Here is a 23,067-nt window from a genome sequence, read left to right on the forward strand (position 1 = left end):
GGAAGTCAGGGGAACCAAACCCAGTCCTCATGAAGGGCTCAATACATTGAGAGAGTCAAGAGCTTCAAATTTCTGGGGGAGGGGGGGGGAAGAGTCAACATCTTTGAGGATCTGTCCTTGAGCCTCCACATTGATGCAATCACAAAGAAGGCTTTCCAGCGGCTATATTTTGTTAGGCATCTGAGGAATTTCAGCATGTCACCAAAGACTCTTGTAAACCCCTACAGGTGTACAGTGGAGAGTATTCTGACCAGTTTCATCGCAGCCTGGTATGAAATCTCAAGACAAGAATAAACTGCAGAGGGTTGGTAATTCAGCCTGGAATATTACTGGCACCAGACTTTACTCTATTGAAGATATCTACACCAGGAGGTGTCTTAAGAAAGCAGCCTCTATCCTCAAAGACCCCACCACCCAGGCCATGCCCTCTTCAATTTTCTACCATCACGATAAAGGTACAGAAGAAGCCTATAGATGAGCACTCAATGGCACAAGGACAATTTATTCCCCACTACCATCAGATTCCTGAATAATCAATAATTTTGAACCAGACACTGCCTGACTTCTTGCGCACTACTATTTTAATTTTTTCTTACAGCGATGTAGTAAGACGGTATGAAATGAATGTACAAGAATGATGCTGCTGCAAAGCACCGAATTTCATGACTTGTTCACTACAATAAGTTCTGATTCTGAGAGTTGTTCCTCTTCAAAGTGTAGCCTGACAACGGGATCAAAGGCCATGACTTGTTCGGTTTTCCTTTCAACAGTGTGTTGTTTTAAAGCATGTGGAACAGCAGACCAATGTGCGTTGATGCCTAGACTGATCCCCCTTGCCTATATAATAAACTAATACAACCTATTAAAACCTACAATTAGAAAGCCAGTGTTCTGGATATTCAAATGAACAGTGTGATGGTTGTTTTAAAGGTTCAATGAATGAAGGCTTCTTAATTGCACACAAATTCAATTTCACAGGTCTTATCTCCTTGATTGTTATAGAGTTGACATGAAATGGCAATGTTATTTAGTTCTGATAGTGAGTGCAAGCTACTGAGAATATATACTGTATCTCAATTGGTCGTTAGACATCCTGTTCAAGCATTTTTCACATTCAAGAAAGAAATTAATTTTAATGTCCTATATATTAGGTTTCTGTTCCATTTTATGAAAGAACCAGCAAGTATTTCAGTCCCTTATTCTGTCAATATCACGGTCTATATAAATACAGAAAAAATACAACACAATCTTCAGGAAGAGTGATTACAATATTAAGTATTTTTGAATATCTGAGTGAAGAAAGAAAACCAAAATCATTCCAACTTTTTCTTGGGTTTATTTTCAGGCTGACAATGTCTTCAAGAATTTTTTTTTATAAAAGAGTTTTATTGCACATCTCTCATAATCATTGTTCCCTGTTGTATAATTACAACCAGCAGAATAATATATACCCCCAATAAATTATTTCCATTTGTAAGAATGAAGTATCAACTTTCATCAATTTTCAATGGGATTAAAGCAACACTGACCCAGCATTCCAGGGTAAGAATGATTTAATCAACTAACCACCCAGCCACCACCACCACCACCTCTCACCCCCATTGCACCCCAACTTTGTCCTCCCAATATTTTCTATCATATTACACCTAAAGACAATGAAACTTCAGAGTGTAAGGTTCTAGTTCCTGCAGGCTACAGTCTTTGCAGGAACTAGAAAAGACAAGGGAAATCAGTTGAAATTACACAAATTTATCTGCTTTTTAAATTGAATGATGTTGCTTTGGATACATTAAACTCCAAATGTGTGATGGGCCAACAAGTATTTTGATTGAAGGTTTATTTGCAATTTCAGGCAAAACACTAATTAGCCCAGTATTTAACAGAAAATCATAACCCATAAACAAAGGCCTTTCCTTCACATGCTCTACGGTTGGTGAGCAAACAAAATCCCTCTTCACCACAGACTCAGCCTGGAGATTAACCTTTATGGTATTCAGCACGAGGACTCCCAAGTCCCTTTGCAGCACTGAATTTTGAATTATCTCCCCACCCAAATAATACCCTGACCTTTTATTCCTTTTATTAGTGACCATACACTTCCCAACATTGTATTTCATTTGCCACTTTTTTTTGCCCATTCTCCTAAAGTTTTTCTGACGCCCATGTTTCCTCCTCACTACCTGGCCTTACACCTATCTCTATATTATCTGTAAATTTAGCCACAAAGCCATTTTTTCTGCAATCCAAATTATTAGCATACAACATAAAAAGTGGCTCCAAAACCGACCACTACAGAACACCACTAGTAACCGATAGCCCACCTACTGATCAGTTCTCTCCATGTTAGTATATTTTCTATAATTCCATGGGCTCTCATCTTGTTAAGCAGCCTCATGAGTGGCACCTTGTCAAAGGCTTTTTGAAAATCCAAATGTAAATGTAAAACAACCACTGAATCTCCTTTGTCTAGCCGGTTTGCGGTTTCCTCAAAAAAAATTGCAGTAATTTCATTAGGCAAGATTTCCCCCTAAGGAAACCATGTTGATTTTGATCTACCTTGTCATGCACCTCCAGGTACTCCATAACCTCATCATTGGAAATTGACTCCCAACCACAGGTCTACAATATCCTTTCTGCTGTCTCCCTCTCTTTTTAAATAGTGGAATGACCTTTGGAATTTTCCAGTCCTCCAGAACCATAATTCTTGGAAGATCATGACTGAGTCATCTAATGTGTATGTTCCTGATTTACTGCCCAAAGCTGTTTAAACATTGCTGGCTACTTGGCCTAATGATGCCATCAGATCTGCTAGATGGCAAAGAATCTCTTCAACTGATGCCTGCCAGCAATTAATACTGGAGAAGGGAACATTTACACTTCAGTGACTCCCAAATCTTCATGGACAGCTGTGTTAAAAATCAATGGGAGACAGAGTTGTTTTACTGCCAACCATAAACATGTTTTACATCCACACCTAGAGGGTCTGTTGCATTGATTATTTCCAAGTTCCCAGCAAACATGGTTGGGCTGTATTTTATAAGCTTAGAAATTTACATATTCTCAGCTTCAGTGAAGTCCTAACTGTTCTGCAAAGAATTGAAAGGAATACAAAATAATTATTGTAACTATGACAATGGGATTCTCCCTGTGTAATTTGCTTTGCATTGATGAATACATTTTCTGAGTTCAAGCTATTATAGTTTTTAATTATCTGACTCCATTATATCATTACTCATTGAGCGTCCATGCATTTTGATCATTCTGAATAATCTCTGAGGACCACGTATTCACACATCAGATCCCCAATCTCGTTGACCTTTTTTTTGTTCAAAGAATGGAAATTGCACAAGAGACAAGCTTAATAGTTTGGATATTCAACAACATTAATAACATTAGAATACATTTGTTCTTAACTCTTACCCTCCAATATGCAAATTTACTCATTTAATTTTCCTGCTGATTTGCAGTCTATTGATAACTTTATTTGTCTGTTCTAAAGATTAACAAGCAGTTCAGCCTTTTCTTCCAAGTAGTTTGGGCCATTCATTTCAGAAGGTTTTAAAGCTTGAAACCAGATTGGCACCAACTCGCTTCTCCTATGACTCCATTATGATTTAGTGTTTGCACTTAGACAGGAAAGGGAAAAAAGTAGCTGAAGGATCCACTTAATTTTTTACTGCCACACCATGACTCCTGCTGGATCAGGAGCACATAATGTAGGTAGAATAGGAATTGTGAAGGTTTTTCAAATCAAATGTCTGACCACCTGTCCTTGACATTCACAAACCTAAACATTCATTTCCCGCACCACTACGGCTTCAGTGTGAACCTACCCTCATGCTGCTTCAATAGCTATTTAATCAACATGCTCCACCCTTCTCCCTCAAAATGCCAATTCTCCAGTCTGACTTCCGACATCCTTTCCCTCCCGCCCCGTTCCAACTACTCGCAAATCTGCTTCTCAACCTCCAGCAACTGATTCCTCATCCTCAACCCCCACCACTCTGCCAATGTAGCTGTCTACCAGGATCTCTGCCCATTCATATCCCAGTCTGGCACTTACTCTTACCCCACCACGTCTTTCCTCCTCAAAAACAACTTCATCCACCTCACCACACATGATTTGCTCCCAGATTTATGCATTCACAAAAGAAAAGCCCTTATTCATGCAGATCCAATACTCAGTATTAGTTTAACAAGGTTTTGATTGTGAGAGAAGTACACCATTGAAGATGTATTAACTGTAAATTAAAATATAGAAATTAAACTCAGAACAGAGGAAGAAAGAAAGGACTGGAAGCAGGGATTGACACCGTACAAAACTAAAATGTTATGACTTTGTTATTCTTGTCATTAATCTTACATCTTTTATTTGTGCTTACTTCAAATCACAAGCTAAATACCCTCAGCTCTCCTTTAGATTAAAAATCTGTCTTCCTATGGCTTGAATATGTTCAATAATTCACCCTCCACTGATCTCTGGCTAGAGAATGCTAAAAACTCACAACCCTTATTCTCCCAATCTTGAATGGCAATTCTTATTCTATAATAATGCCTCCTAGTTCTAGATTTCTCAGTAACACGTCAGGTTTCCTAATGATTACAAGTTTTAATAGACCAACTAATATTGCTAAACTCCAATTAACATCAGCTCAAATTACCTACCTTTCCTCGTCATTGACCGATGTTCACGCTATGATCATCTTTCCCATTTCCCAGACTACTACCCAATTCTTCCTCTTTAGATTTCTAAATTTCCCTTCTTCTGAACCGTTCTCCTTGCTCTTTTGTTTATGGTTTTATCAATTCACCAAGGACACTGTTCCCAACAATAGAGACAGAGAAACACAGAATGGAATCCGGCTCTTTGGCCCATTGATAATTAATATTAATAACATTAATCCTACATTAATCACTTTTGTTATTCTCATCATGTTCTCATCGACTCTTTCCCCAGATTCTTCTACTCACTGACATGCTGGTAGCAATTTACAGAAGCTAATTAATCTTAGTGATATGATAGAAAATGGGAACATCTAGAGGTCACTGGGAGAATGCGCAAACACCACTCATCTGACACTTAAGGTCAAGATTGAATTCAGGTGCCTGATGCTGTGAGGCAGTGGCTCTACTGGTTGTACCACTGTAGTCCCTATATTGATGCTAGATTTGAGTAAACCCTGCCCCAATGACACCACTCCCTTCCTCCCCCCCCTCCCAGAGTAATGATGTCAGGGTGACATGAATTGAAGCTTACTTAATTTAATTTTTTTAATTTAGAGATACAGCAGGGTAAGAGGCCCTACTGGCCCACAAGCATGCACGCATCTGCCAAACCCACCCTTGTGGCCAATTAACTTACTAATTTTTGGAATGTCCCCCATTAGTCTTTGAACTACACTTTCAGCTTTCAAAGGTTGAAAGCTTGTTGAGTATGCACCAATTTACACATCTCAAGTTGTAATCCAGAAATTATTACCTTTGTGGCCTTTTGATTTAAACTCTAGCAGTTCATAACCTCTCAGTAAAACATATCTTAATGATGTTATGGATACCAATATGGACAACAACAACTTGATCTTTGCCATTTCAATGAAACAATCCTGTTTAACTCTATGGAGATGTTCTTGACATGGTCACCAGGCAAGGTTTGTCCATGTGGAATTATTTGATGTCAGGTGGTGAAACCTAGGAGACAATTGGCTTCAGCAAACAGGGAGAGAGAAAATCATCTTGGGCTCCCATTCCTGAGCATTGGATTGGGTAGGCAATGAGCAAGTACAGAATTGGGTTGAAATATTCCTCAATACGAGTTTGGGTATACAAAATTAATCGAAATTCACAATTCATATTTTTCACATCTTATTCACAAATAGTTCATGGTTCATTGTTGGCTTGCCATTTCTCTGTGAAGTTTTCTGGAATCAACATTTCAGGTGAGTTGAACTAAAACATGAGCCTTTTGGTATCTTCAGTTCTTCAGGAGAACAAATGTTAAAATGGCGGCACTGCCAGAGCTACTGTAAGAACAGCCCTTCCGCTGGTGTGGACCTAGGAGCAGGGAGCAGAGATCCAGTAGTCCTCTACAGGGTCCTACTGCCTAGTTGTGATCCAGACAGCCCCATACAGGCTTTAAACAGCCTGTGAAAGGGGCAGATGGTTATTTTCTTTTTATATCCAGATTCATCAGAGGTCCATGCCCAAGATGTCAGCACTCCTGCTTGGCAGTAGAATACAAGGGGGTATGAACTCCAGAGGATCAGCAGACCAGAGGAGGGCACCAGAGTGGGAGATTGCCCTCCTACTGAAAAGATGATCCTCTAGGGAAAGTGACCAAGGCAGCAAACCAGCGAGGGGTACAAGGACTCACACAGGCTGCTTGTGACTGGCAGCTAAAGGATGCAGACCCGAATGTGGGCTGCTGGAGACTGACTCGTGGGAACCAGGCATTGGGACCTGAATTCAAGAGGGTGCCGAGAAGGAGAAGGGCTCCCGAACTGGTCGTAGGCACAGAAAGCTTCCTGATTGTATTGCAGGTTTGGATCTAAAAGTTCAGGTGGTGTGGCTGCAGAGACTGTAGATGCACTGGAGATTAATCCACAAGCACTCAGTGTCTCTGAAGGAAATCTCATGTTCTCTTCCTCTTTTTGTTGGAGGCACTGGGCAATACCAGTGGTGTCCCTTTTTGAGCTTTTACATCAGGAAAAAGTTGGCAAATTTTGTGTAATATTACATTTTGTGTATTAGTATTTGACAATAAAGGAATCTTGACTAATGTAAGTATTAACATGTAAATTAGTTGATTTTCATGTTAAAGCCCCAATATCTGAGCACACCTGGCTGTACAAAAGTTAGGGCCTGGCTGCAATGACCTTTTATCTGCTGAATGGTTGAATTTCATGCTGCTTGTACTCATCATCAATCGTTGGACAGCGGCATTTTGAATAGTAGAGGACAATTATGACCATACTCCACCAAGATACCAATATCAAAGAAATGGATGGAGAACACTGGAGGAAAAAAAAGGAGAAATGCAATCCAATGATAAAATAGCTTTGCTGTTCTTTAATTTTTGATGTGACAGGGAATCCACTAGTGTTCTGCAAGTAAAGAGTCCCAATTCTCCCCCTCCCACCCGTACCAATGCCACATCTCTGCACCAAATATCAGGATGTACCTGGACATCATCTACCGGAACAGAATACATTGCACAACTGCAATTGTAACCTGTAGAGAGGACATGAGGAAATTTTTACATGGTTCTCCATGTATACGAAAGCTTTTAGTCATTTCCTCAGGTTCCTTCATGCATATTCCAACATTAAACCTCCGTGGCTGTAGTCACCAAACTCTGTCAGAGTTCATAAAAATCCTGAAACATATACGGGAACTATAAATGAGATACTTAGGGCTGAGAGAGATCAAGGGTAAGGTGATGCATTTGTGGGGGGGGGGGGGGGGGAAAGCATACAAGAAGGGAGTTCTCAGCAACAAAGTGACCTTGATGTATGTCTAAAGATCTTTAAATGTAGTACTGCAGGCACATAAATTAGTGAAGAAAATATATGGGATGTTCACATTCATTAATCAAAGACCTGAATACAAGAGCAGGGAGATCTTGGTACACCTTCATAAAACATTGCAGGAATACCACGTACAAGAATGATGCAATTGTGAAAGGTAAGGGTGCAGAGGAGATTCACTGGGATATTGCCTAGGATTAAATATTTCTGTTCTGTGGAGATTTACCTCAGATTAGAGAATCTGGGGAGGGGGTCCTGATAAAGGTATACAACATTATCTTTTTTCAGACATACTGCTCAGTAACAGACCCTTTTAGCCCACAAGCTTGTGCCGACCAAATATCCTAATGAACCTACAATCCCTGTACATTTTGAAACAAGTGGCTATTTAATCATTATGGTCCATTTACATATGGTAGGTAACAATTTCTCCCATGGTAGAGATGTCTAAAGATTTAGGGTGAAGAGCAAGGACTTTGGAAGGGAACTAAGCATTAATCTTTGCACCCAGAGGGTGATAGAAATCTGGATGTATTGTCTGAAGCTGGAGGGCTGTCATCACATTTAAAAAGTATCTAAATGAGCATTTGAATCTCTAAGGCCTGTTAGCCTACAGACTAGGTGCTGATAAATAGGATTTGTATAGATTGGTACAAGGGTTGACACAGATATGGCAGGGCGAAGGGCCTGTTTCTGTGCTGAGATCCATAATCTGCTGGACTAATCCCCCCCACCCTCCAAAGTTCTTCAGAGTTAGTCAGAGAGGTTCAACAGAGTTGGTGCTGGTATACCAAATGGAATTGGAGAAAATGCTAAGTACATAGAAAGGGAATCACTTAGATAAAAAAATAGACAAATTTTCTTTTAATCAGTTGAATTAGACCTTAATATTACAAAGTTAGTCATAGATACCGTAACACATCAGTGTTGAGAATTGACTGGTGCTGTTACTGATTTGGCATAAGCCAATCAGTGGAGGCTCACTACATTAAGGCAATCATACAACATTATAGACATATGTTTTGTTATTATTATGCAAAAGAAAAGCACTTGAGACATTTTCAATATTAAAATTTCCTGCATGAGTATAGGGCTTGTTGTTTTAACACAGATGTTTGAATACGGTTTTAATTAACAACCCATTAGTATTCAAAATTTGAAAGGGATGTTGCTATGCAAGGGATTTACTTTAATCGTTTGCTTTTTGAATATGTATTTTACGAGCACCCTATTATCAGTATGCAATCCACAATTGCTTCCCACATCACAGAATGGCAATGATGCAGAAAAAAAATCAGATATTTGTGGTCCTGTATTCCCTCCTACACAGAAAATTAAATTCGTAGCATTGATTTATTATTTATGTATGAAGATATGGGAATACGATGGAAATGTTTTATCTCAAATGTTCTGTCCATTGTCAGATCTAAAAAAATCAAAAATAGCAATTCATCTTGTACATTCCAAGAATTCCGCTCTGCATTCAATAACCGGGCTGTTCTGATTGTGATGTAGGTTTGCTGTCAGTAGGGCTCAACTCCTGATGCACTGGTCAAACTGGCAACTTTAAGATTCCAGATTTATTGTTAGAGTACAATAACATCACATACAACCCTGAGATTCTTTTTTTTTTCTGCAGATAAAGCAGAATTACAACTTATTGGTAATGCAAAATAAAACTGTACACAGCATATACATGTAAACACATAAAGAACTGTAAACAGATAATGAATATAAACAAACTGACTGAAAGACAGATTTTTTAAAATGAATAAATTGCATAAATGAGTCCTTAAGTGAGTCCATGACTGAGCTGTTCCTGAACCTCGTGGCTTACCTGAATCTGGCAAACGTTCAGGATTAATGTTATGTGCACAGTGGGAGAATGGAAAATCGGAAACTGTTTCAAAAGGTCAGTCCTGACACATGACTTTAATCGGGCACTTCTCAAGATTCACTGCATAGTAAAAATCATAACACCTTGCTGGTGTGGGGTGGATTCATTCAAATGCTGTGACCTCAATATTATGGCTGGAAATGAGACGAGAGCAAGATTTGATTAGTACTTTTATTGTTTAATTTAGAGATACAATTGCTTTCTAGACCACGAGGCCACGCTGCCCAAATACACCCATGTGACCAACTGATCTCCTAACGCTATATATCTTTGGAGGGAGGGAGCAAACCAGAGCTCCTGGATGAAACTTACGCAGACACAGGGAGGATGGACTAGCTCCTCACAGACAACACCAGATTCGAACGCGGGTCGTTGGCACTGTGTAATAGTGTTGCATTATCCTCTGTACCATCCCAGTATTAAACTGAAATTGGTAATTGGCTTATCTAGGCCAACACTTCATTCTCCATTAACAGTTGTGATAACCAGGCCTGAACTTATGTTTAAGGGTTAAAGCATGAAACTAATTCATCCACAATAAAAATTAGTGGTGAGTACTAGAAATGACCATGAGACTTAGGAGCAGACTTAAGTTATTCATCCCATCGAGACTCCTCCACCATACAGATCACGGCTGATGCATTTTTCCTTTCAAACCCATTCACCTGCCTTCTCCTTATAACCTTACTAATCAAGAACCTAACAACGTCTGCTTTCAATATACCCCATGCCTTGGTCTCCACAGCAGTTTGTGGGAACAAATTCTATAGATTCACCATCCTTTGGCGGAAGAAACTTCTCAGCTCTGTTCTAAAGGGATGGCCTTTTATTATGATGCTGTGTTGTCTGGTCCTAGACTCTCCTGCTACTGGAAGCATTTTTACCACATCCACTCTATCTAGCCCTTTCAATACTTTGTATGTTCCAGGGAGATCCCCCCTCTCATCTTTCCAAACTCCAGCAAGTACAGCTCAGAACCATCAAACTCCACTCATGTTAACCCTCTCATCCTTGGGATCATTCTTGTAAACCACTTCTAGACCCGCTCCAACTCCAACAAATAATTCCTTAGAAATGGGGCCCAAAACTGTTATGATACTAGATGTTTTTATTGGATTTGTAGACTAAAGGTTATAGAGTCTAATAAATTATTACCAACACAATACAATTCCAAAGCAGTGCAGATACTCCCCGACTTACGACTATAATTAGGATTGAAGGATTGGTCATATCTTGAAATGGATGCAAGTCAGAAATTACGTGTGGAGTACCCATGTTTTAAAGCAAAATTTTCAATCAAACCTTTTTTTTTCTATCGTAGATTTGATGTTAACAACTTAAAGCTTCCTGAATTTGTCAATCAACCTTGGTGAATCTTTCCACATTCTGGTCTATGCTTGCCTTGTTAGTCTGTGTCCCAGGGTCTTTAGGCTGGGTGTGGCCATCTTTATTCCTGTGCGCAAGTCTTCAGTTGGCGCATGCGCGGTGGGTTCATGGTGGTCGGCGCATGTGCAAGAGGTAAGCACCCTAACAATATTAAATTCGCGCCCTTAACTATCACACATGTGCCAACTGAACTACAATACGCAAAACCCCCATGTATATGTCAACTGAAAACTCACACACAGGAATCAAGATGGCCGCACCCAGCCTATGGATTCCAGGACGCCGACTAACAAGCCAAGTACGCACATTTTGGATCTTATATGCCCTGTATCCCAGTTATAGTTTGTGAAATACAACATAATCCATGTAAATTTAATATTTTTTCTTTATTTTTTTTAAAAACTTTCAATTGTATGTGCAGATGGACACAAGTCACATAGGTAGCAAGTCTGGGAGTACCTGTGTATAAATAAAATTTTTAAAAAAGATATAGGTATGACCATCATTGCTAGAAAATCATAAATGACTGAGTTCATGTTAAAAGCTTTATACTTTTTTATATAAATGTAAATGAGAGTTCAAGAAACTTTGAATGTCACAGAAATATTCTATAGAAAAGATTGAGCAGAAATAGCCTGTGTTTCTATCAGCTAAGCTCTTCTTTGAAGGAAGAGAGATTTATTCCGATATTTGCAACCGGTTAGATGCACATTCTTAAATTCACATTGTCGGAGATTTTGCCATGAATAAAATAATCAGCTCAATTGCAGCTAGTTGTTTTGGTACTGATATGGTAGTGGTGTCATAATCCTGCAAACATACTTTGAATTATTTATTAGGAGAAAATGTTTTGAAGCTTGTTGGGTGAAAACCACCCACTAAATGAATAGCATTTGGAAAACTATTAGTTAATTTTTGTAAATATATTCAACAAATGAAAACATGTTTTATAAAAAAGATTTTTAATGGAAGAATCTAATTGTTGATGTGCAAACAAAAGGCATAAACAATCTTTATGTTTTTCAATGCAAATATACACAATTCAAAACAAAAATATTTTGCAAATTAGTTTAATTATATCACTTCCACCATTTTTTAAAAAATATGCAAAGAATTTTGAAGCACCCTTTGCACAAGGTAACTCCTGATTGGACTGTGATTCCACAGACACCAGTGAAAATGACACAAGGGAGAGACTGAACAATGAATGTTAATAGCCTCTCAATAGTAAGCAGCCAGACAATTAAACCAGATTCCTGAATCACTTGAAATCCTGAGACCCTGAGGAGGAGGAGATTAACTGGGGGGATAGAATGGGAGAGAGAGAGAGAGAGAGAGAGAGAGAGAGAGAGAGAGAGAGAGAGAGAGAGAGAGAGAGAGAGAGATGAGAATGTATGAAGAGAATGGGTTGAAGAGGAAGTTCAAAGTTCAGGGCCAAAACATTGGCTACTATGGATGCCACGAGACCTGCCGAGTTTCTCCAGCACTTAGGTGTATTGCACTCGACCCCAACAGGATTTCCTGTTTTAAAAGGAAGTGAAAGGGATGGACAAAGGTGATGGGTTGGAGAGGTGAGAAAAGTGAGGGATAGAGGAAAAAGGGAAGGAATGGGATTCAGTGTGGGAAAAGTGAGTTGAAAGAGGAAAAGGGTGGGTGAGAGGAAGTGAGAAAGAATATATGGAAAAAGGAGGTCAAGGAGGGGGAGGAAGTTTCTGGGTTACAGAAGTCCCAGTGGAATATTACAGCCTCTCATGTAAATTCCTCTCCTGGCCCCTTTCACTCTTACTATCCTATTCAATTCTAATTCCATCCTAGATCATGGTCTGAATTTCAATTAATTACACTTAGGAATTGAAAACATTTTCACCATAATCACGTGAATGTTGGAGGAACTCAGCAGGTCTCGCAGCATCCATAGGAGGTAAAGATGTACAAGTGACGTTTCGGGCCTGAGCCCTTCTTCAAGGCATGAGTAAAAGGCAGACATGCAGCTGAATTAAAAGGATGGGAAAAGGAAAGAAAGGGCAGGGGGAGGAACATAGACCCAACAGACAAAGGGTGATAATTGGACATGGACAGGAAAGGTGAGAATTGATCAGGGAGGGGGTGGCTGTGTGATTACAGATCTGAAGATAGAGGCAAAGAGAAAGGCGGGGGGAAGAGCTTTAAGAAAGGAGAAATAGGTATTGATAGGGGGAGTGGGAGCTAACATAGAGGTCAAAGTTAATCCCGTCCTGTTTGTCTCCCAAGATGGAGACAGAGAGATCGAGAAAGGGGACTAAGTGAATTTGAGGTCAGGGTGGAAGTCGGGAGCAAAGTGGGTAAAGTTGAGGAACGCACCATGGGTGTATGAGGCAGCAATGAAGTGGAGGAAGAGTTGAGGGACCTTGCTAGTGTAGGTTTGTGGCATGGATTGATCCACATAGCCAAAAAGGCAAACACAGCTGAGGCCCATGCAGGAAAAATGACTATTGTGATAGATTATGTTATATTTGATATTTTATATAGATATGTTTTAAAGGAGATAAATTGTGGCAAGTTTTTTTTTAAGTGTAGGTCACATACAAACACTTCAAAACCGATCTCATTTAAAATGCCAGAGCTCTGCTCAAGCCACACAGTCTAGGCTCCAGGTGCCTTTGCAAAAACTTTGAAGGTGTTCATTGAACTTGCTGTGGAGTAATGGATTGTTGTTTTGGAAAGCAACAGATGAACAAACTCAGAAGATTAGGTCCGGAGTCACCCTCTGTCTGAGTGCAGTTTACTGTTCTAAGAGGGTCATGTGGTTTAGAGAGAGAAGGCACTTTCAGGTAGCCAAATTCTCCGCTTGTAAAGCCACACATTATGGCAATATGCAGCTGTCGGGAGGCCAGTTGAATGTGCAGGAGGTGCCTTTGAGGCGAACTTTGTAACCTTCCTCCGAGACGGATAATCGCCACAGCACAGTGGTCCCCCAGCCATCTGAATGCAGCCATCTGAAAGCGGCTGCTAAGGGGATGACAGTCAGCTGGCAGCGCCTGACAGCTCCCCTCCCAGCTGCCCCTGCCCCCCTGGCACGGGATGTCAGGGCAGGGGCAGCCAGTGCGGGCTGTCAGCCCGGGGATGTCCCACACTGATCCCGCTGCCCCACTCTCTCCCAATAGCTCGATATCAGTCCCCATACCGTGGGGCAGCTGGCGCGGGCTGTAGCAGTGGTCGGGGTGGCCGGCATGGGTTGTCAAAGATGGGTTGTCATAACCCTTGTGGTCCATACAAGAGGAGATGGCTGGCTGCAAAATGTTTCACTTGAAAAGGGAAACAAAAAGGAACTTCTGTGGTGGCCTGAAAGGAGGTTATCATCTGGAAAACTTGATGGGACAAGTTTCTTCGGCAAGACACTGAAGTAGCTGTTCAGAAAGAATCAGTCGTGGGTGTCCAGCGAACAACACATCTCTCTCTGAAAACTGACAAGAACCTTCCTGAGCAGCTAAAGTCTGGTGAAATAATAAATGTTAAATTTTGTGCGCAGTTTAAGAATTGCCTTCAACCAGTGAACTTGGAAGAATGAGAAGTGAGATTGGACTATGAATGAAACAACTTTTCTGAACACATACATATTACATACATGTGCACTTAGAATTAGAAGGGGGTTAAGTTAATAGTAATAAGTTAAAGTGTGATCCTGTTTCCATGTTTAAAGATAATTAAAAGTAACTTTAATTTAAGTAACCTTTTGTCTTGGTGCATTTCTATTGTTGCTGGGTTTTAGGGTTCTCTGAACTCATAACACTATCCCTTTGACTTAGAAAAAGTGGGTTAAATCAAAGGAGAAGTTATTGAGCGTGAGGATAAGTTCTGCCAGCCAGAGGTGGGTGGTGGTGGAGGGGTTTTGGTTGTGTCTGTTGTTATCTTTACCTCTTATGGATGCTGCGAGACCTGCTTAGTTCCTCCAGCATTTCTGTGTTTTCACTACAATTACAGCATCTGCAGACTTTTGGGTTTCACTTTGCTTCAGTGTAATCACATTTTTTTTCAAAAAAGATGACTGCGTATAGCAAAACGTAACAGTATTTAGATCGTTTTCCTGAGTATTTTTTGCATGATGTCACTTATCACAGCAATTCCTGCTTGGAGGAGTATTTGCTAACTGGAGCGCGTGATCATGTGAGCAAAAACTAACAGGGTGATTAAATCTGAAGTGTGACTGTTCACTTATAATAAGTTTGTAAGTTAAGCCAAACATTTGGATCTCTGTCAGAGACTGAGATGAAATTATTATTTTTGACAGCTATCTATAAAGCTCGTTGGTCAGTGCTTTATTAAGAAAAGTAAAGCATCAACATTAGTACAAAGTGAATCTGTTAATGGTGAGAAGTAAACGCCATTCACATGTCTTGAGTATCTAATGTGTGAAGACTGTAGGAAACATATACCTTGATGCTTTTTCTCACCAAAATCCAATGTTCCAGAAATTTTTTTCCCTAATTTCCTGTAGCAACCTGGGGATATATTGCACTCAGACCTGAAGACAACTATCTGAATACACATGAGCCTATTCTGCACTGACTTCACATTCACCAAGGACCTCCCCTACCTTCATACACATGCCCCTCCCCCCTTTATCTCCAAGTGGCTCTATCCTCACTCGAATCATCCTTCTGTTCTTTTCCTCAGTCAAAATAAAGTTACACAAGAATACGTTGCAGGATAATCACATGACAGATTCCTTTGTAATTCCACGCATTAATTCAAATGATCGAGCAAAATATGGACGGGGCAAGTCGCAAATATTTCCTTATCCACAAAAGAGTTCATGTGTTGGAAGTTGCAAGTGGTACAAGTGGCAAATTTTGTGGAATAGTGGCTGAACATTATACAAGATCAGGTATGTGGTGTTTTCAGTTGCAGTTGGGAGGTGGGGGAGGAAATCACCTTACTCTTCCATTTATAAGAAACAAATGAGCAAAATAAAAAGAAGAAAAGTGAGCAATTTGCAAAGAAAGCAGTGATTTTATAGAATAGATAAATGGATGTTGGGAACAAAACAGGAAAAGCTGCAAACACTCAGTTTGTCAGATGCCTTCTGACCTGTTGACAGTTTCCTGCATTTTATTTGAGATTTCGACCAAATGCATTGTTCTCTTTCTTTCATCAGCCATGTTTTTATTTTCATTTCATGTTCAGCACCTTCAAAAAGGAACTTGAATTGGCAGAGAAGTGAGTTAAGTGACATTAGAAATAAATAATTTTAAACTATGTACCTTTTGTTTGCTTTAAGTTTGCTTTTGTAAACTTTAACTATTAACAACTTGATTTCCAAATCCTTGGATCCCACATAACAGTGGGATCACTGCTTCAAATACATTTTCCTCTGCAATTTCCATTATCAACAACATGATCCCACCATCAGCCACATTTTCTATCTTCCTCTTTCCACCTTCTGTAGGGGCCCCCTCCCTCCGTGACTTCCTCACCCACTCACCCCTTCCCACTAATCACCCCCTTGGCACCTCCCCCGGTAACCACAGGAAGTGCCGCACTTCACTCACACCTCCTCACTCGCCACTAATCAAATCCCCAAACAGTCCAAGTGAAGCAGCATTTCACTTGTATATCTGCGGAAGTCATTTACTGCATCTGGTGCTTCCATTTGGACCTTCTCGACATCAGAGAGACTAGACGCAGACTGGGAGATCGCTTCTTTGAGCACCGTCGCTCTGTCTGCATCGATGACAGGGATCACCCAGTGGTCAACCATTTCAACTCTGTACCCCACTCCCATATTGGCATGTCTGTCCATGGCCTCCTACACTGCCAAACAAAGGGCACCCATAAATTGGAGGAGAAATACTTAATATTCCATCTGGGCACTCTCCAACCAGGTGGGATTAAAACTGACTTCTTTGGTTCCTGTTAGACTGATGCCCATTCTCCCTCTCTTCCCCATCCTGCAGTCTCCTTTCCTTCAGCCCTCTCCATTCACAGAGCCATCCACCCCTCCCCTTTCCCCCACCCTTACCCACTTACTTCCACTTACCCGTGATCCTGTCTTCTTCCCCCTGCCCCTCCCCCATCATTTTATTCAGGCACCTGCCTACATTTCACATACCTTGATAAAGGGCTCAAGCCCAAAATGTTGGTAATATATCTTCATCTTTGCTTCTTTGGTATTGGGCTTTCAGTAATAATCCCCAGTTTTTATATCCACATTCAAACTAAGAAAATCAATTTATTAAGAGGAAAAGGATGATATGAAATCCTATAGTCAGTCACATTTGGTCGAGATTAAAATTCACATCTTGAGAAAAGCATGTTTGCACCCAAGTTAAAAGGATGGCACTCAGGAGAATGCAGATGCTGAAATGTGAAGCAACAATCGGCTGGAGGAATTCAGTGTCGAGCAGCTGAGGGAGAAAAATGTATTCTTGATGAAAGGTTCTCGCCCAAAACATGGACCATTGTTTATTTCCCACTGATGTTCCTCAACTTACAGAAGAATGTGTTGCTAAAGAATCATTCCATACCCCTTCTGTTTTTTTCAATACAACAAGGATAAAGCTGCAGATTATAGGCATTGAATTGAGAGACTAGCTTTTATGGTTTGCATAACAGTTAGCACCATTACAATGCCAGCAATAAGCGGTCGAATCCGATGCGTCTGCTAAGAGTTTGTATGTTCACCTTGTGCCTGCGTGGATTTCCTCTGGCACTCCAGTTTTCTCCCACCCTTTAAAATCTTATAGCGTTGTAGGTCAAACAGGTGTAATTGGGGCAGCACAGACTCATGGGCAGGAAGGGCCTATTTCTGTGCTATAAGTAAGTCTACATTTTAAAATTTGGTTCGGGCGGCGGGTCAGAGGAGGTGGCGACTGGAGCTCGGGTAGTGTTGTGAGAAGGAGGAGCGAAGTGAAAGTGACGGGGTTAATTGGTCAAGGGCCAATAAAAAGAGGGTAAGTCAAAGGAGCAGCCAGCGAGGAGCAGCCCAGTGAGTGAGTGGCCTAGTGAATGAATGGGGCTTCGAGGCTTTGGCTCAAGAGACTTCAGCGAGCATAAGCTGAGGTCGGGCGTGTCTGGATTAAGGTAAGGCTGTATATTTGTCACATATAATAAATAAATAAATGACTAGATCGCTTTATTTATTTATTTTTCTCTTTGTAGGGAGAAGGGGGGGGGGAAGAAGGGATGTGTGTGAGTGCAGTTTGCTGTTCTCAGGGTCAGATATAGGAGGTCCTGGAGTCTTCTAGCCTCCCGGACATCCACGTCTGCACTTAGGTGAGCTGAGCTGCAGCGTCTCAGGCACCAAGTTAGGGAAATGGAGCTGCAGCCCGATGAGCTCGCTCTGGTCAGGGAAGGGAGGGAGAGAGAATATGGGAAATTATAGACCGGTCAGCCTGATGATATTGAAATCCATCATTAAAGGAGAAGTAACAGACACTTAGGAAAGAATAATAATATCAGTGCTGGTCAGCATGGGTTCCTTAAAGGAAAATCTTGCTTGACTAATCTCCTGGAATTTTTTGAGGATGCAACAAGGAAGGTGGACTCAGGAGAGCCAGTGGATGTGGTGTACTTGGACTTCCAGAAAGCCTTTGGTAAGGTCCCACACAGGAGGCTAGTTAGCAAAATCAAGGAGCATGGATAGATGGTCGGTTGAGAAATAGGAAACAAAGGGTTGGGATAAATGGGTCATTTTCTGGATGGCAGAATGTAATGAGTGGTGTCCCTCAGGGGTCGGTGTTGGGTCCTCAGTTGTTTATCATTTACATAAATGATTTGGATGAGGGGATAAATAACTACATATGCAAATTCACAGATGACACTAAACTGGGTGGTAGTGTAAAGAGCGAGGAAGATGTCAGGAAATTGCAGGGGGACTTGGACAGGTTAGGGGAGTGGGCAGAAAGATGGCAGATGAAGATTAATGTGAGTAAATGCGAGGTTGTCTATTTTAGAGGCAGAAACAAGAGAGCAGAATATTATTTAAATGGAGTTAAGCTGGGGAATGGGGTAATGCAAAGGGATCTGGGCATAGTTGTTCACCAGTCATTGAAAACTAGCATGCAGGTTCACCAAGTGGTGAAGAAGATGAATGGTGTGTTGGCTTTCATAAAGAGGGGATTGGAGTATAGGAGTAGAGAAGCCCTCCTGCAGTTTTGTACAGGGCTCTGGTGAGAACACACCTGGAATATTGTGTCCTACTGATTTTCCTGCCACAGATCCAATTTTAATGCAAGATACCTGGAGTAAGACTGCAATATCACCCCAGTACTGTAGTTTATCTGTCCCCATCACAATTTCACCCTTCATATCCAACAGGTTTCTTGATGGAGTTGAGCTTATCTATTGAACAGGAACAAACATAAAAACAGAAAGTGGTAGAAAAATGCAGCAGGTTCTGATGAGGATCGGAAATGTTAATTGTTTCTTTTGCCACAGAATTTGCCTGATCTGCTGAGTGTTTCTGCCGTTTCCTGTTTCTTGTTTTAGATTTCCAGCATCTACAATTTTTTGGTGTTCAAAGATGAAAATGTTTTTCTCCACTGACTCCAATTCCAGTCAGAAAACAGCATCATGCAGAAGGCAATTGCATAGAGGTGTAGATGTAATTTCCTTCTGTACTTCTGCGTCACCTCCAGACCAAAATCAATGAGGAATAGCAAAACGATCTCCTCCAATATCTCCATCAGTACCGAAGCACTAAAGGGCTGCGTTCTTGGCCTCCTGCTCAGCTCACTATACACCTATGTCTTTGTGACTCGGTAAGACAAAAACATCATGTACAAATTTGCTGACAATACCACTGTAGTGGGTTGTATAAAGAGGGGCATTGAGTCAGCATACAGGAGGGACATTGAGAGCTTGGAAGAAGGGTGCACCAACAATAACACTCTCAATATCACCAAAAGCAAGGAGCAGATTGTTGACTTAAGGAAGGGAAAACCAGAGGTATATGATCTAGTAATCATCGGAGGATCAGAGGTGGAGAGCATGGACAAATTTAAGTTCTTGGGAGTCACTATCTTGGCCGATCTTCCCTGGACCCAATACACTTATGGTATTGTGTACAAATAAACGCACAAACATCTTTACTTCCTTAAGAGCGTGCGGAAGTTTGGCATGACATCGGAAACCTTGGCAAATTTCTATGGATGTGTGGTGGAAGTGTGCTAGCCAGCTGCATCACAGTCTGGCATGAGGACGCCAATGCTCCCAAACCTGCAAAAGGCAGTGAACATAACCAAGAACATCACAGGCAAAACCCTCCCCACCACTGAGAACATCTATAGGGAACGCTGCCCAAAGCAAGCAGCAGCAATCATCAAGGAGCCACACCACCCAGCACCTGTTCTTACTGCTACCATTAGGAAAGAGGCCCAGGTTCAGGAACAGCTGCTACCCCTCCACCATCAGACTCCGCAACAACAAGCTCAATCAGGGTCTCATTTAAGGAGTCTTACTTTTGCACCTGGTTGATTTTTTTTCTCTCTAGGTATTGCAATCATGTACCTAGAGTTACATTTCTTTCATTGTTTACATGTGTACTTGGAGTCAGGTTTTTTTTTTGCACTGTCAATAAATGGGACCTTACCCGCCGGAAAAAGAACCTCAGGGTTGTATGTGATGTCATCTATATACTCTAACAATAAATGTGAATGTGCAGAGGCTGAGCTCCAAATCATTCCCAATCTCTTCATTGTGACATTTGAGGAAATGAATCAAATGCTTAACGTCCACAAAGCAACGATCTTCTTATTCCCGACAACAATAAAGGTGCATGACCAGAACAATTTCAGAAGGCACCTCTCAATGAAGAGCCAAAAGAGTCAGTAACCTTCGATCTCAAAGGACTAAGATTTCGACCCTATTATATGTCTGTGCTTTACCTTTCATGTGCTTCAAGGTACAGATATCCTCTGAATTAATGCATTGAAATGATAATTAATGATCGTTTGCACTCAACGACTAAACTCCTATCTGGGAAATCTTATAAACTTATGGAATTTGCTACATCTTTCTCTTTTTATTTGGTCTGAAATCCACTTTAACCCCCCCCCCCCAAATATCTACCACATTTCTCGACTCTGGTCTGCGGGGCATAAGCTAATTTAATGTCAAATAAATATGGCTGGACTGCAATGATTTTACAGGAACTGATTTTGAAAATACAGCAGAGAGTGAAACAGTCCCATTGTCGACCATGAGGTGAACTTCATATGTTCCCTGGGTAGTCAAAATCGGGCGACTTCACTTGAATACGGGGCAGTTAATAGTTGGTGTGTGTGGGTCTCGCAACGCTCACCTTTTTCACTGCTGACTTTAATTGTTATCTCGATTGGCGATTTTGTGCGAAGCCTCTTGGCCAAGTACACTCTGCCCGAGTCCCCTTCGACCTGGATGGGCGCATCCACCGGAGCGATCACTTCAAACCATCGTCCTGCAAACTTCCAGTCGGGAACGGTGTAAATGATCCTCCCGATCTTGTCTCCCTCGGAGACGGTCACCGAGTAAAACACCTCGTCGGGCGCCGACCGGATTTCTCTCCTCCCTCCGGCCGCCGCCAGACCCCTGGGCTTCACGTTCACCAGGATAGTCAGAGGACCGGTGAGCTGAGCGATCTCACCCCGGTCCCGGGCGTAAACGGTGAGTTGAAAGGGTGGCACTCCCATCAGGGAGTCGACCACCAGGATCTGACCACTCCGGGGGACCACGAAAAGTTGCGGGATTGGCGAACTGGAAAGGTAGCTGATTTCAGCGTTTCTTCCTTCATCTCTATCTGTTGCCGTCACTCGGGCAATCTCCGAGCCCAGCGCAAGCAGATCGTCCACCTCCACGCTCACGGGCTGCTCTGTCGCGAACTTCGGTCTGTTGTCGTTCACATCGCCCACCTTGATATTAATGACAGCGGAGGGACGGTTTGACCTGCTGGTGGCCGAGGAGCAACTCAGGGTCAGGCTGTAGTGCGACCTCGCCTCCCGGTCCAAAGGCGCGGCTGTGCGGAGCAGGAGCCGGCCGCCGCGGTGGAAGGAGCCCTCCGAGAGCTGGAAAGCCCCAGCTCCGTCCCCGCCGAGCCGAGGGCCGGCAGGCTGCCGCGGGCAGATCCGTCGGCCGGAGAGGCTGCCCACCCGCACTTCGGTGCCGGGCAAAGAGTTTTCAAACACGTGGCCGAAGAAGACCAGTGTGGTCCCAGAGGAGTCCGGTACTCGTCCAACGACAGCGAGAAGCCAGAGAGGATGATAGAGACCCGGAATGCAGCGCCGGACACCAGGCAAGAGAAGCATGACCAGCTCGCCTCTGTCCACCAACTCCAAGAGTTCACTGCTTATTATTGAAGGAAGCAATTGTTTGCCATAAAGTCCAGTGCTCGAAACCCGTAGACTGGTGAACACCTTCGCCTCCGGACTCTCCCGCGCGCAACCAGCCGGGCGAAAGCAGCCGGGGTGCAGATCGCTCCCGACTCCAATTGTTCCCACTGTCCGTCATGGACAGCCCCGCCCGCCCGGAAGAGCCATCCACGGCTTCGGCCAATCGGAGCGGCTCAGAGGAGGGTACGAGTGGAACAAGGGCTCCGCCCAGACAGCAAGCCGCCAATGAGAGGACCGCCTGGGTGACAGCAGCGTGGTTCCAGGGTGTCACTTCACCACGCTCTTTTCTGCTCCGCAAAGACACTGGAGTGACAGGCTGTGGAATTTTGACGACCCATGTGTGTGTGTATATATATACTTCAACGATTATTTGTCTGACCTGTTAAATCATGTTATTTATGTCTAAAAAATTCTGGATAAATATAAGCATAATGCAACAATTCCACAAGTTATAGAGTTATTCAGTAAGGAAACAGTGTCACGTCCATGTCGACCTATGTAACCTCTTGAGCAAGTCCTGCATTGTGCCCATAATTCTTAAAACCTTTACAAACGTTGAACCTATCCAAATGTCTTTTAAAGGTTATATTGTATCACTCCATCTAAATGGCCGGTCAATGCCACCCTACTGATAAGAGTGGAAAACAATAAAATAATATTGAGAAAATCCTCCATTCTTCCATCGGTTTCCTTCAATAGTCAGAAAATACTTGAAAAAGTTTGAAAACCACTGTTTTAATCGTACCTAATTGACTCGTTATGTGAACGGTTTCATAACTCCAAAGGAAATGGGCCAATGACAATTTTTCTCAAGGAAAATATTTCAGTAACAATTGGGTCTAGAGCAGTGATTCTCAACCTTCCCTTCCCACTCACCTACCACCTTAAGCAATCCCTTACTAATCACAGAGCACTGATG

The 23,067-nt window shown here is 42.0% G+C and overlaps 1 protein-coding gene across 1 annotated transcript in view; it reads right to left on the bottom strand.

The window, feature by feature from the left end:
* Positions 1 to 22,246, bottom strand: part of LOC138755588 (neural-cadherin) — a 283,392-nt gene extending 261,146 nt beyond the window's left edge. Inside the window, exon 1 of the mRNA XM_069921840.1 lies at positions 21,086 to 22,246. Coding sequence (XP_069777941.1) covers positions 21,086 to 22,064 — 979 coding nt within the window. The 5' untranslated portion in view covers positions 22,065 to 22,246. The remainder of the gene's footprint in view (positions 1 to 21,085) is intronic.
* Positions 22,247 to 23,067: the final 821 nt, after the last annotated feature.

This window comes from Narcine bancroftii, chromosome 2 (genome assembly GCF_036971445.1).
Source record: "Narcine bancroftii isolate sNarBan1 chromosome 2, sNarBan1.hap1, whole genome shotgun sequence".
Lineage (NCBI taxonomy): Eukaryota > Metazoa > Chordata > Chondrichthyes > Torpediniformes > Narcinidae > Narcine > Narcine bancroftii.